Source organism: Heloderma suspectum, chromosome 1 (assembly GCF_057233095.1).
Source record: "Heloderma suspectum isolate Gila_16-S chromosome 1, 16-S_ref, whole genome shotgun sequence".
NCBI lineage: Eukaryota > Metazoa > Chordata > Lepidosauria > Squamata > Helodermatidae > Heloderma > Heloderma suspectum.
In genome coordinates this window covers 143,971,050-143,986,120 of record NC_139458.1, presented here as the reverse complement: position 1 = coordinate 143,986,120, position 15,071 = coordinate 143,971,050, and the positions used below count along the sequence as shown (strand labels likewise).

The following is a 15,071-nucleotide window of genomic DNA, read 5'->3' as shown; positions in this document are numbered from 1 at the left end:
GAGCGCTGGATTGGGACTTGGGAGACCCAGGTTCTAGTCCCCACTTAGCCATGAAACACACTAGGCCACTTGGGCCAAGCACTGACTCTCAGTCTAATCCACCTCACAGCGTTGCTGTGAGGATAAAATGGACAGGAGGAGGACCATGTAAGCTGTCTTGTGTTCCTCCTTGCAAGAGGAGAAAAGGCTGGATATGAATGTTATAAATAAATACATTCCCTTGCCTCCCATCACCTCTGATTAGGAATTCTCTGGGCTGACATCAGTAGTGCCGATATTTTAACTACCGACAGCTTCCTAACCTCTTCCCTCCTTTTCCCCCCGGCCAGGTGCCTGTGGCTTCATGGTTTGACAACATGGCCGACACAGAGCTTCTTGACCTCTTGCCCTTCTTTGAAAGACTCAGCAAAGTGGACGACGTGTATACAGTGCTAAGGCAGCACCGGACTAGCAGCTAGTGACTGCAGGAGGGACTTTGGGCAGGGGAAGGAGGGGTGTATGCCCATCTGAGCTGCTTCCTTCTGTTGAGCAGGACAGCCTGCTGCTCCCCCCTCAGCCTAGCCCCTGGCAACCTCAGCGAGCAGTGCAGTGCACAGAGAACCCTGCGTGGGACAGCAGACAGCACTTGTTCCCATGGGACACCAGGACAGACCCCAGTGTCCAAATGTGACCTTGAACCCAGAGAGGAAACCTCCTTGATGCTGTGTTTTAATGGTTTGTCCCCCTTGTATTATGGGCTGTGGAGACAGGACCTCAGCCTTTCTTCCCCCGCCCCCTCTCCAGCACACTGTGGGACCAAAATGGTGGTCCTTTACACTATAACCAAGGGGGAAAACAAAACCCTGCCTTATTTTCTTATCACCAGATTGGGGGTGCACCACAAGGACTAGCCCCTGGTACCCAATGCATCTTGTCTCTGCTCTGTGTTCTCCCTCTGCTCCTTTACAAGTCCTAGATATCTTGGGAAGGGGGTGGTATTGTTGCCCCTGCTGTATTTCTGGTTGTGGTCACTGACTGACTGGGGAGATCCCAGGCAGAAAGTAGCCAAGAGAAGTTGGAGACAGAGACCTAAGAGAACGGGGAGAATTCAAGTGGGGAAGGGGTGGGTGGGGAGGGGTTGTTGTTGAAAAGTTCTGGAGAGATACAAAAAGGGGATAGAACTTTTAGAGGGATTTGGCTGCATCTGTAAAAGAGATTGTGTTTCCGCTTCTGAATGACTCGGCTGAGGGGTTTTGGCCTCAGGTTTGAGGGCTGTATCTTTCCTAAATTGGACCTTTTTTTTTGCAAGATCTCTCTTGGGATAGATACCAGGTTGGATTTGTTTGTTGTTCCTCATTGTTTTCCCCTTTCATGGGGAAAATTCTCTCACAACCTTTCCTAATTGGAGGGAATCCCTGGTTTTACTCAGTTTTCTGTCTGAATGGGTGGCAAGATGACAGAGGAGCAGGAGATGTTTCACCTCAAGAAGGGGGGAATGCTCTTTCTTGCAGAGACTTAAGATAAAAAAAGCAGCTCTGTCAGTCTTGCCAACTGGGGCACGTTGGCTCCTTGAGAGGTGACGGAACGACCAAAATCACGGTTACAGCAGCCCCAGACCCTACCACAACTCAATCTCGGCCTTTCCCATATCTGGAAGCAAAAGCCCCAAGCTGGTTCTGTGATTGGTTGGAGCAGGGGAAGGTTGTTTCTGATATTAAACCCTACTTTAGGGGTGAGATTGAGATGAGATGGGGCTTGGGGGCGGGTTGAGGGGGTTTCACAGCAAACTTGAAGATGGCCCAGAGAAAAGTTAGCACTGTTGGTTGATTGGTACCGAAGAGGAAGGTTATCTCTAGAACAGTCAAGTTTGTTCCAGTTTTTAAAAGACTGAAGTTGGTGATACTGTCTGACAAGACCCAAGTATGACACATTCAGATTGCCCTCCTTGTGGCTTCTATGTATTCCACGGCAGCCCTACTCCAGCCTCTGGCTTCTCCAAGGCCTTTCCTTCAGCTCTGCCCTAACTCTGCCCTCCCGGTGAGAGTGGCCAGAAATTGTGTGGGCAGAGAGAGAAAGTGGAAGCAGGAGGCTCTTCCTTTGCCGCTGTGGATTTTTCTCTTTTATGCTGTAGTGCCTTCAAACCCCACCATCCCCCTGCCTGGATTGCATCCAGAACCTGGGGATTATAGTTAGAATTCTGTAATCTTCCTGGACTTAATGGGGCATGTGGGGAAACTGTGCCTTTTAGAAGTGATGGATCTGCAGGGAACGATGAGAAAAGGAAAGAGAGAACCAACTGGGTGTAGGATGGTGCTGATGGACGGGGCCTCTGTTTCCGCTGCTTTGACAACAGCCCGGCCACAACAGGTTCCCAAGGGTGGCTTTTAGCTCAGATCAAGCTGGCCCTTCCATCCCATTAACCATGTTTCTTCCCACCCCAGCATCTTTTGAAAGCCCATTTGAACAGGAGAGAAGCTTGAGCCAGAATGAACTCATCTGGGTCCTCTGCCCCCATCCAGTTCTACAAGATATGGATTTGCCTTGGGGTTTTCTCCAGTGCCACCATGAATTTGCCTTAAAATGTTTTTTTTTTGGGGGGGGGGGTTGTATACAAGAAATCCTTGTGCCTTTTATCCTCTTGTCTTTGGCTATTTGTTAAAGAAAGGACATGATGCCACAGATCTTTAGAGCCTTAGCCCATGTCAGGATGGAATTCTTTAGGGATGGGACAGGCCATGGCTCTCGGTGGCGGTTTAGTGGCCTGTTGATACTACGGCGCAAAGGACCACATTGAACCTTGCTGCCAGGGAGCAACTGTGGTGTCCTTTGCAACCCAGTACACTATTACACTTAAATCTTACTAAACTACTATTGTAATGGATCAAAGTACTCTTTGCTGCCAGATTGGACCTGACTGTGGAAAGTCCATTTAGTACAGCACTCTGTCTCTTATTGGGGATGATGCAGGATGCCTAGAAATCTTTTGAAGGTGGGGTTCTCTTAACACCAGGGTGCACAACCTGTGGCCCTCCAGATGTTTTGGCCTACAACTCCCATCAGCCCTAACCAGCAAATCCAGTGGTGAAGGATATTGGGAGTTGTAGGCCAAAAACATCCTGTGGTCCACAAGTTGCCCTCCCTTGACTTAACAACTACTGCTGGATCTATCCTTCAGGAATGTAAAATATTTTGGTTTTTAAAATTCAGCAAAGCTCATGTCATCCTGCAATGATGAGAACTGCAGATCACTCATGCAGTGGACGAAAACAGTCCTTTTAAACAATAATAATAATTCTTAAATGTGCCCTGTTTTTAATTTTTTTGTTTTTGATGGAATAATAAAAACAACACTGTTGCAACAACCCCCTCCTGAATCCCTCCCCATTCAAATTCCAAGCCTCCGAAGTTCAGAGGAGAAAGAATGAGAGAAAGGAAAGAGAACAGAGAGAGAAAGAAAAGAGATTTTGTTTTTATTTTTTAATTCTTCTCCCCTCTTTTTTTTCTTTCTCTTTGCTGCTTGCATATCAATGGCATTTACTGCTAGAACTATATGGGAAAACCCCATAAATCCATAGTCACTCCTAGGGATGCTTGAGGAATTCAATTTTTGCACATTCGTATATGAAATGACCTGATTTTGGATGAATATGTAAATCAACACTTAGCTATCCACTGGATTTTTCAGATCTCCAAATGCTGTGACATAGTTCTCCTTAGTTTAAATGTATCAAAATTCCCTTTTAAACATGCAAAGGATTTTTGTTTTTAAATTTTCAGATTAATGTAGAAATGAAATGGAAGTAAGGGTAAAAGCATGTAAAATGATACAGAACAGAAATAGATCTCTGGTCACTCTGTAATTCCTTTTAACCCAGTCTATATCAACGTTAAGTTAAATTAGGGCGCGATCCTATCCAGATAGGTGGCCGCCTCCAAACTTGGAGCCGACCGCCTATCCAAAGCAGGGCAGGAGAAGCACGGAGGGGATCATTCCCTCCACACTTCTCCTGCCCTGCATTTTTGGCTAGACAGCTGATTGCGGTTCTGTACACACATACAGTGTTGTACAGGCATTTCTGCCCTCCCCGCCCTGGAACGCCACCAGACACACCCCTTTTCGGCTGCTCCGTGCTCCTCTTGCGAGTGGGGAGGATGGAGTTGTTCCACGCTGCCTCCAAGGCAGCACAGATGTGGGGGGTGGTCGGTTCTCCGGGAACTGACCTCGGATCCCGGGCTCTGAGGTCGGTTCCTGGAAAACAACGTATCCTATGGCCGTCTAGCCGCTGTCTAGCAGCCATGGGATTGCTCTCTCCATAACAAAGAGTCCTGTGGCCCCTTAAAGGCTCTTTGTTGTTCTTGCAGCAACAGGGCTAACACGGCTACCCTTCTGTGTGTGTGTGTGGGGGGGGGGCGGAATTAAGGCTGCAATCCTGTGCTGCACATTTACCAGGCAGTAAGACTCATTGAATAGAGTGGGACTTACCTCTGAGTAAACATGCAACAGGATTGATCTACATCTCTCTGTCTCTCTGCCTTGATCAATTAATTGTCTTCTCAAGATGGCACAAGGCCCAATTTACATCCACCCAATGTTCTCCAGTGGAGGAGCTAAGTTTGGCTGAGTTCATACCATCTGAAATACATCTCATTCTACCTGCTTCTCTCTCTCTCTCCCCCCCGCTCCTCCCCCACCCCCATCTCTTATATATTGTGTGCTGTAAGAAAAACTCTTGGTCCTCTGCACAGACCATTCAGCAGTTGCTCCATTCTGGCAGTACTGAGAGCTCTTTTCGTAGAGGCCATAAGCCACTTCTGATCCATCAACCCCAACAGGCAAAATGCTCCCATTTCTGAGGTCCATCCAGACAAACCCCTCTGCCACCTCTCCCCTACCCCCTCACTCAGGTAGATTATTTTTTACAGGATGCAGAAAGAAGAATTCTAACCGGGCACATTTTAGATGATATAAATATGTATAATGTGTATATATTTTAGGGAAAACAAAGAAAAAACCAATGGAGGGGGGCGGGGGAAACCATCTGAGGGTTTTTATAGCTGTATTTTGTAACACTGTTCCTGGGAGATGGTAATTATTTTTGTGTGGTTGGTGGGTTTGTCATTATTTCTGGTATAAAAGGAAATGTGGTGGGGAGTGATTTTGCCCATGAATTGACACCTCTATCAGGAGAGCACGCTCCCCTTCTCCAAACACTTGATGCTTCCCCTGCCCCCATCCACAACACTTCCACCATGGCAAAGGAATGAAGAGCCTTGGTGTTAATAGCTTACTGTTTGCCAACGGTTAACATGAAACCCTTCCAAGCTCTTGTCCCCACACCTAATTTGTGGTTTTGTTCCACATCTGCATAAGATAACAAATACCTACAGCTGCTCCCTGGGAAGGAAGAGATTTCCTTCTCATCTTTTCTTTCCCTTCCTGTCTCATTGCACACTTTCTCTGCTTCTGTCCATACATCCCTTCTCCACCATTTTCTTTTCTCATGGTTGATGGGGGCAGAGGTTGGCTCTCTACCCCAGGAATGATATTTGCTGAGTAGTTGCAAGCCAGCCTCCAAGAGCAGTTTTCCTTAGAGGGAGTTTGTCCCCCTTCCTTTCTCCATCAAACTGCCTTTTTCCACCCTCCTTTCATCTTTTCTTAGTGGGGGAGGAGAGGCAGATTCAGTGCCAGCACCCAAACCTGAATTTTCTAACACAGTATTGAGAAAACTCAGCACTTTATTGGAAAAGTAAAAGCTGATGCCCTCTCCATGCCAACTTGAACGCTCCAAAGAGCTCCAAGTTTCCAACTAGTCAGTACAACCAAGACTCGTTGCTTGCACTGCTTTCTTGTGTTTTCTGCAGTGGCAGAGGAGGGTGCCACTTTAGGTTCTTACATCACAAGCGTCTAGTCCTTAATGCCTAGTCTCCCCGCAACCAGTTGTGCATGGAGAAGGAGTTGCTCCCCACCGTTCAGACTCTCATTGTGTATCTGTTGACCACAAGCTGATCTTTTAATAATGAACAAGAGAGTGAGAAAATCACAGATCAAAAGTGCCTTCTCGTGTGATTCAAATTGTAAAATAATCTTTAAAGAAAAAAAATTACAAACCCATAAGAACAGTCTCTGCCTTTTTGTGTAGCATAAAGTGTAAGCAGTTGCTGCTGTGTTGATAATGGGCAATAAGAAGAAACTCAAAACAGGTAAGGTGATTTCTTTGATCAGTCCAGCTTTTCTTAGAGTGAGATTATACAAGTGATGGGGTTACGTAGCTTTGCTCACCTACGCACCCATTTGAATATTAGACACACTCTGAAGATACTGAGGATACACTGATAGGGGCTAAATTGGTTGTGACTGGCCAAGAAAGATTTTGGAGTTATAGTTGGAAGATTACTGAAAACGATCTTGTGTGCTCAGCAGCCATGAGTAGCAAATTCTGTGTTAGGAATTATTAGAGGAGGGATAGAAAATGAAATTGCATATGTGGTGTGGTTGCCTTTCCAGCACTGTGTTGTCCAGCTCCATCTCACATAGATTATGGTATTGCTGGGCGATGGGAAAAATACAGAAAAAAGCAACCAAACTGATCACAGGGTTGGAGAAGCATCCCAGTGGGGGGAAAAGCTAAACTGAGGATGGGGAAACATGCTGGCTGGGGGTGATGAGGGTTGTAGAATCATAGAATAGTAGGGTTGGAAGGGGCCTACAAGGCCATCGAGTCCAACCCCCTGCTCAATGCAGGAATCCAAGTCAGAGCATCCCTGACAGATGGCTGTCCAGCCTCATCTTAAATGTCTCCAGTGTGGAAGAGCCCACCACCTCCCTAGGTAATTGGTTCCATTGTCGTATTGCTCTAACAGTCAGGAAGTTTTTCCTGATGTCCAGCCGGAATCTGGCTTCCTGTCACTTGAGCCCATTATTCCGTGTCCTGCATGATCAAGAAGAGATCCTGGCCTTCTTCTCCCTGACAACTTTTCAAGTACTTGAAGAGTGCTATCATATCTCCCCTCAGTCTTCTCTTCTCAAGGCTAAACATGCCCAGTTCTTTCAGTCTCTCTTCATAGGGCTTTGTTTCCAGTCCCCTGATCATCTTTGTTGCCCTCCTCTGAACCCTCTCCAGCTTGTCTGCATCCTTCTTCAAGTGTGGTGCCCAGAACTGGACACAGTACTCCAGATGAGGCCTAACCAGTGCTGAGTAGAGGGGAACTAGTACTTCCCGGGATTTGGAAGCTATGCTTCTATTAATGCAGCCCAAAATAGCATTTGCCTTTTTTGCAGCCACATCACATTGTTGGCTCATATTCGACAACAATTCCAAGATCTTTCTCGCTTGTAGTGTTGTTGAGCCACGTATCCCCCATCTTGTAACTGCATTTGGTTTCTTTTTCCTAGGTGCAGAATAGGAAACACATCTTTAGAGCACCAGGTTGGGAAGCCTGCCCGACATATTAGAACTCTTGTTATCCAATGAAAATGATTTAAGATACATGAGTACTTCAGCATGCGATGCAAAAGTAACTTGTGGAATGCACCCTTGCACGATGGCTTTGAGGTGGCTTTTCAAACTAGCGGTGGGAAACCTGCTGCATCCAGATATGGAACTACAGCTTCTATCATCCCTGACCATTGGCCATCTTGGGAGTTGTTGTCCAATAATATCTGGAGGGCCACAGGTTCCCCACTCACATATTGAAAAGGATTATGAAAAATCATGGAGAAATAGACATATCAGAGACTACTGGCCATGAGAACTAAATTGAGCTTCCATGTTTAGAGGTAGTCTACCTCTTGAGTACCAGACTCTTGAGGGCAAATAGCAGGGATACCTGTTGCCTCTGTGCCTTGCCTTGTGAACTTCGCAGAGTCAGCTGGCTGGCTGTCCACTTTGGAAGCAAAACATTGGGCTAGATCAGGGGTGTTGAACCTCAGGCCTATGGGCCAAATCTGGTCCTCCGGGATTCCCCAGATGACCAAATCTCTTTCCTCTGGCCCCACCTTCTTTCCCCTGCCTGCCAATTTTTTCCTCTGGCCTTTGTGCAATTTCCCCTCCCATTCTAAAAGTTGGAAATGCTTTTCCTAAGGCTTAGTTACCAACAGCAAGAGAATTAACCTAAAATCTGCTGGTACTGGGGGTATTTTGGCCTTGCCCCTTTTGTCTTTGGCCCCACCCACTTTTCCTTTGGCCCCATGCACCATTGGAGCATTGCCCCCGAGAGCTTTTCCAGTGTTGAATTCAGCCCTTGGGCTGAAAGAGGTTTGACACCCTTGGGCTAGATGGGCTCCCATCCAGCAAGGTAACAGAAAATATTTGCACGTGTACACGTGCTGAACCAAAATGTCGACATCAGAAGCCAATCCCTCACAATAGATCTCACGATCTGTTTTGCATTGCTTTGTGGGAAAAGAGATGTCCCTCTTCTAGACACCCATCCATGAGCTGGGTATTCTACCCAGGAAAGCCACTGCCCAAACATCTCTCTGCTGCTGTAACCAAAAGCATGGTTACACTTCATGCAGTTGTTGTGCAGCCCTCTTCATCCAAGTACTCTACTCCCACACTAGAGGGCACAAGAAAACCAAGGAGGTTTGGGGTGGGCTTCCTGGGATAGGATCACTTTGAAGCTAGCTTTATGGCAGGTCAGACTATTTGTCCATCTTGCCTGGTATTGCTTGCTCTGATGGGTCCAGGGTCTCAGGCCAAAGTCTTTCCCACAACTGCTGCTTGATCCTTTTAACTGGATCTGCCACAGATTGAACCTGGAACTAGTGTTGTGCTGAAAATTTCTCCCTCATTTTTTCAACCATTCTCATTCAATTTGATAGATGAGAAATTGCTTTAGAAAAGAAATTCAATGGTGAAGAATTTTAGAGAAATTCTCATGGGCTGGATTTCTTGGGCTTACCTTGCTTAGGTGGCTCAGGAGTGCACACAAGGGCCCTGTTTTTCATTGTACAATCATCGCTCTAGCAGCCTGTAGCCTCCTCATCTTCCTGCACTTCAATTAAAGCCCAGTTTAAGGTCCCATGATGTAATTCCTCCCATAGGGCTTTTTCAGCTCAGGACGTGCAGGCAGCCTGGGAGTCTTAGCTGTGATTAGGTAAGCTCAAAAACACCACAAAATACATTATAAAACATCCTCAACGAGGCAGAACAATGAAAGCCTCTTTCATGGGGGAGAAAACTTTCAAGAAATTGGAGGACAGATTTGGGCAGAGCACTAGCTCCACCTCATCCTTGGAGCTAAACACAACACTCCCCCACACACCTGCATTGTGGTGGATGCAAATTTGGAGCTGGCCTGCCAAGACGGTTGATGTTGTTGCAGCACGAAAACCCCCAAACCCCTTGGGAAAAAGAAAGATGCTATGCTACAAGCCTGCCAATGGTGAGCAGCTACCTGGGAGAAGCTGTTGAGAATTTCTCCTCCCCGCTGGAGAAATTCAGTGAAATTGTCTCCCATATTTCTCTTCCCACAAATAAGGTGGAGAATTTTGAGAGGACATTTGCGCACAGCTCTACCTGGAACATTCTGGATGCAAAGTAGATGCTCTGCCACCGAGCTACAGCCCCGCCCCCTAAATAGGAATGGCTAAATATCCTGCCTGTCATGGGTTCCAGCCTCATATTATCAGATGATTAGCAAGCAAGGCATGTCTCAGTTCCCTGTCAATGAACACCAGTTGCCTCTTCAACTCCTGTCTTCTGTACTTCAGCTTCCTATTTGCTTGGCTGAGGCTGCAGTTCTAGACATCCTTACCAGGGAGTGAGACCCATTGAACCAAATGGAGCGTACTTCTGAGTAGACATGTATGGGATTGTGCTATCTCTTAGGTTGCAATCCTGATCGTGCTTACCTGGGAGTAAGCTTCATTGAACTCAGTGGGATTTACTTCTAAGTAAATGTACATGGAACTGGACTGCAAGGGCTGCTTTTTCAAGCATCCAGTGGCAACCTTCATTTTAAGAGCCCAGAACTGTGTATACAAATAGTAGTATACTGGTAGTTAAGCAACATGGCTCACTTCTTGTCCGGCCTTAACTTGTGCCTTTGCCCCAATCTGGCCCTCCTGGTTTCTCCAGATGGCTGCACCCCCTCTCCCAACCACTAATCATTTGGTGGCTTCCTGGCTTTGGTAGTTTTTAAAGACTGAAATGCCTCTCCTAGGCTTAGTTACTGGCAGTAAGAACTGTAGGTTTCAATGAGCTGGTATTTTTTGGCCCTGCCCCCTTTGCCTTCAGCCCTGCCCACCACTGGAATACACCCTTCCCCTGAGAGCGTTTCCAAAACTGAATTTCGCCCTCAGGCTGGAGGAGGGTTGACACCCCTACTCAGGGCCCATGTCAAGGGTAGGCATAATTGAGCACCTGCTGAGGGCCCACACCCCAGCAGGGGCCCGCTGACAGGAACCCCTTGGAGCGGCTCCTCCTCTTCCCCACGGCAACCTGCTTGTTCACCTGCCTCTTGCACTGGCCCAGATAGCAGCGATGGTGAGGAGGAGCAGTAGGCACCCTGCCTGCCTGCTTGCCGGCAATCTGCCTGCCAAGCAAGCGAGCGGCAGCAAAGAGGCGGGCGAGGAGCAAAAGCAGCTGGTGACACTGGCTGTGAGAAGGCGGACTTACTCAGGGAGGGGCCTATTGAGGGTGTCTTGCCCAAGGGCCGTCAAAAACCCGGACCCAGCACTGCCCGTCCCTTAGAGACCACTTCATTGTGAAGAGGGAAGGATGGGAGTCCAGTGGAGGGCCAAAGCTTGGGCACGTTTCTCCTGTCTCCCAGATTTGAGTTCATTTGCCCCACCACATGGGGGAGGGGAGGGGTTCGAAGCCCATGTGCCTCCTGGACTTCTTGACGAACCTCAGACTATCTTGGCAAACAGAGAAAAGGTCCAATTTTATGTGGGAAAAGTGCAAGGATGCTGGGTGGAACTGAATTGCAAAGGGAGAGTACAAAATGCTGACTCTTGCCAGGCTATTTTGCAAACAGGGCAATTTCCATGCCCCCTCACTCCATCACAGGCCAGTGCTTCTCCTTCACGTCTCCTTGCCCCTTCTTTCCTACACACATGGACTCCAAATGCCCTGGTTGCTTTCTACTTCACTATTCCCTTTGTATACACAAAGTCTGCAAATCAAACAAACCAAAAACTAGAGATTTACTGGCTTCCCAACTCCCCCCACCCCCATACACCCACATTATATTAAATGTATATTTATTAATTATGGTTTCTAATCTCCCCAATAACAACACTTCTCTAAAAGCTGGAAGTCATGTCACTGCCATGTCAAGCTTAAAAAAACATTCCATTGGTATTGCAACATTTGCTATTGCCCTCACCTTGGCCATGTCAAAATGGTTTAGAGGCATCCATATGGAAGATCTCGCAACTTTCCTTGAGGTAAGTGGTCAGTAACTTACTAAAGTAATTGTTGATGCTTCTTTGTGTGCGCTGTGCATCACTAAGATGTACTTGCCTGGCCTCTCGACATGGGTCTAGGTGACATTCACACCCCCGATAGGCATGTATGTATGTATGTATGTATGTATTTAATCGCCCATCTGGCCGGTCACCCAGCCACTCTGGGCGATGTACAACAATAAAAACAGTTTATACAATAAAATTCAACATTAAAACATCACATTTCTAAAATTACCCTAGCCCAGCCCAAATGCCTGCCTGAACAACCATGTTTTTAATGCATGGCGGAAGCTCATTAAAGAGGGGGCATGGCGGAGTTCCCTAGGGAGGGAGTTCCACAGAGTGGGGGCCACCACAGAGAAGGCCCTCTCCCTCATCCTCACCAGCCTAGCTGTCCTGGCTGATGGGACAGAGAGAAGGCCATCCAAGGCTGATCTTGTTAAGCGGCCTGTCTGGTGTTGCTGGAGGCACTCCTTGAGATAGGCTGGGCCAGAACCATATAGGGTTTTAAAGGTCAAAACCAACACCTTGAATTTGGCCCGGAAAACAACTGGTAGCCAGTGCAGCTCCTTCAGCACTGGAGTGATGTGATCTTGCCGGTGGCGGCCGCCTTTAATCAGGCGAGCCGCCACGTTGTGTACCAGCTGCAGCTTCCAAACCGTCTTCAAGGGTAACCCCATGTAGAGCGCATTGTTGTTGTTGTTCAGTCGTTCAGTTGTGTCCAACTCTTCGTGACCCCATGGACCATAGCACGCCAGGCCTTCCTGTCCTGCGCTCTCTCCCGGAGCGTGCTCAAGTTCATATTCATTGCATCGGTGATGCTATCTAGCCATCTCATCCTCTGCCGTCCCCTTCTCCTTTTGCCTTCAGTCTTTCCCAGCATCAGGGTCTTTTCCAGGGAATTTTCTCTTCGCATTAGGTGGCCAAAATATTTGAGCTTCAGCTTCAATAGCTGTCCTTCCAATGAGCACTCAGGGTTGATTTCCTTTAGGATGGACTGATTTGACCTCCTTGCAGTCCAGGGGACTCGTAAGAGTCTTCTCCAGCACCACAGTTCGAAAGCATCAATTCTTCGGCGCTCAGCCTTCCTTATAGTCCAGCTCTCACAGCCATACATTACTACTGGGAAAACCATAGCTTGGATTAGACGGACCTTTGTCGGCAAGGTGATGTCTCTGCTTCTTACTATGCTGTCTAGGTTGGCCATAGCTTTCCTCCCAAGGAGCAAGCGTCTTTTAATTTCATGGCTACAGTCACCGTCTGCGGTGATCTTGGAGCCCAAGAAAGTAAAATCTGTCACTGCTTCCATTTCTTCCCCTTCTATATGCCAGGAAGTGATGGGGCCAGATGCCATGATCTTAGTTTTTGTAATGTTGAGTTTCAAACCAGCTTTTGCACTCTCCTCTTTCACCCTCAACAAGAGGCTCTTTAGATCCTCTTCGCTTTCTGCCATTAGGGTGGTATCGTCTGCATATTGGAGGTTGTTGATAATTCCCCCAGCAATCTTAATTCCGACCTCTGATTCATCCAACCCGGCATTTCTCATGATGTACTCTGCATATAAGTTAAATAAGCAGGGTGACAATATGCAGCCTTGTCGTACTCCTTTCCCAATTTTGAACCAATCGGTTGTTCCATGTCTGGTTCTTACTGTTGCTTCTTGACCCTCGTACAGGTTTCTCAGGAGACAGGTAAGGTGGTCTGGTACTCCCATCACTTTAAGAATTTGCCACAGTTTGTTGTGATCCACACAATCAAAGGCTTTAGTGTAGTCAATGAAGCAGAAATAGACGTTTTTCTGGAATTCTCTTGCTTTCTCCATGATGCAGCGAATGTTGGCGATTTGATCTCTAGTTCCTCTGCCTCTTCAAAACCCAGCTTGTACTTCCGGTAGTTCTCGGTTCGCATACTGCTGAAGCCTAGCTTGTAGGATTTTGAGCATCACCTTGCTGGCATGTGAAATGAGCGCAATGGTGCGGTAGTTTGAACACTCTTTGGCGTTGCCCTTCTTTGGAATTGGAATGTAAACTGACCTTTTCCAGTCTTGTGGCCACTGTTGAGTGTTCCAGATTTGTTGGCATATTGAATGCAGCACTTTAACAGGATCATCTTTTAGGATTTTAAATAGCTCGGCTGGAATACTGTCATCTCCGCTAGCTTTATTGTTACTAATGCTTCCTAAGGCCCACTTGACTTCACTCTCTAGGATGTCCGGCTCAAGTTCAGTGACCGCACTATCATGGCTATCAGGGACATTCAGATCTTTCCTGTATAGTTCTTCTGTGTATTCTTTCCACCTCTTCTTAATCTCATCTGCTTCTCTTAGGTCCCTGCCTTCTTTGTCCTTTATCATGCCCATCTTTGCACAAAACGTTCCCTTGAGATCTCCAATTTTCTTGAAGAGATCTCTAGTCTTTCCCATTCTGTTGTTTTCCTTGATTTCTTTGCATTATTCACTTAAGAAGGCCTTCTTGTCTCTCCTTGCTATTCTCTGGAACTCTGCATTCAGTTGGGTATATCTTCCCCTTTCTCCCTTGCTTTTCGCTTCCCTTCTTTCGTGAGCTACTTGTAAAGCCTCATCAGACAGCCACTTTGCTTTCTTGCATTTCTTTTTCTTTGGGATGGATTTAGTTGCTGCCTCCTGAACAATGTTACGGACCTCCGTCCATAGTTCCTCAGGCACTCTGTCTATCAGGTCTAATCCCTGAAATCTATTCCTCACCTCCACTGTATATTCATCAGGGATATGATTTAGGTCATACCTGAACGGTTTAGTGGTTTTCCCGACGTTCTTCAATTTAAGCCGAAATTTTGCAAGAAGCAGCTCATGATCTGAGCCACAGTCAGCTCCAGGTCTTGTTTTGACTGACTGTATGGAGCTTCTCCATCTTTGGCTGCAAAGGACATAATCAATCTGATTTCGATATTGACCATCTGGTGACGTCCATGTGTAGAGTCGCCTCTTGTGCTGTTGGAAAAGAGTGTTTGCTATGATCAGCATGTTCTCTTGGCAAAACTCTATTAGCTTTTGTCCTGCTTCATTTTGTACACCAAGGCCATGCCTGCCTGTTATCCCGGTGATTTCTTGACTTCCTACTTTAGCATTCCAATCCCCTATGATGAAGAGGACGTCTTTTTTTGGTGTTAGTTCTAGAAGGTGTTGTAGGTCTTCATAGAACCGATCAACCTCAGCTTCTTCAGCCTCAGTGGTTGGGGCATAGACTTGAATTACTGGGATGTTGAATGGTTTGCCTTGGATTCGTACTGAGATCATTCTATCATTTTTAAGATTGTACCCCAGTACTGCTTTTCCCACCCTTTTGTTGACTATGAGTGCTACTCCATTTCTTCTAAGGGATTCTTGCCCACAATAGTAGATATGAGGGTCACCTGAATTAAATTCGCCCATGCCTGTCCATTTTAGTTCGCTGATTCCCAAGATGTCGATGTTCAATCTTGCCATCTCATGTTTGACCACCTCCAGCTTACCTTGATTCATTGATCTAGTCTAAACGAGAGGAGGCTTCTCAAAGGGTGTGAATTTCACCTCTTCCCATCTTAGTGACGGGGAGAAGTCATCCTTGCCTTGATGGGAGTTGCAGTCCAGCAACATCTGGAGGGCCACATGTTCCCCACCCCTGGTTTAATCCAACATCCCTCTGAAGTGGTGATGGGG

General features: G+C 46.9%; 1 protein-coding gene across 2 annotated transcripts in view; it reads left to right on the top strand.

Moving 5' to 3' along the window:
* The window catches only part of CTDSP1 (CTD small phosphatase 1), a 44,415-nt gene extending 33,120 nt beyond the window's left edge, over positions 1-11,295 (top strand). The window contains exon 7 of one of the 2 annotated variants that reach the window (XM_084805899.1): positions 330-11,295. In XM_084805899.1, the coding sequence (XP_084662025.1) occupies positions 330-458 (129 nt within the window). In that variant the 3' untranslated portion in view covers positions 459-11,295. The remainder of the gene's footprint in view (positions 1-329) is intronic. The other variant, XM_084805933.1, reaches the window with a different exon arrangement.
* The last annotated feature ends 3,776 nt before the right edge of the window (positions 11,296-15,071 follow it).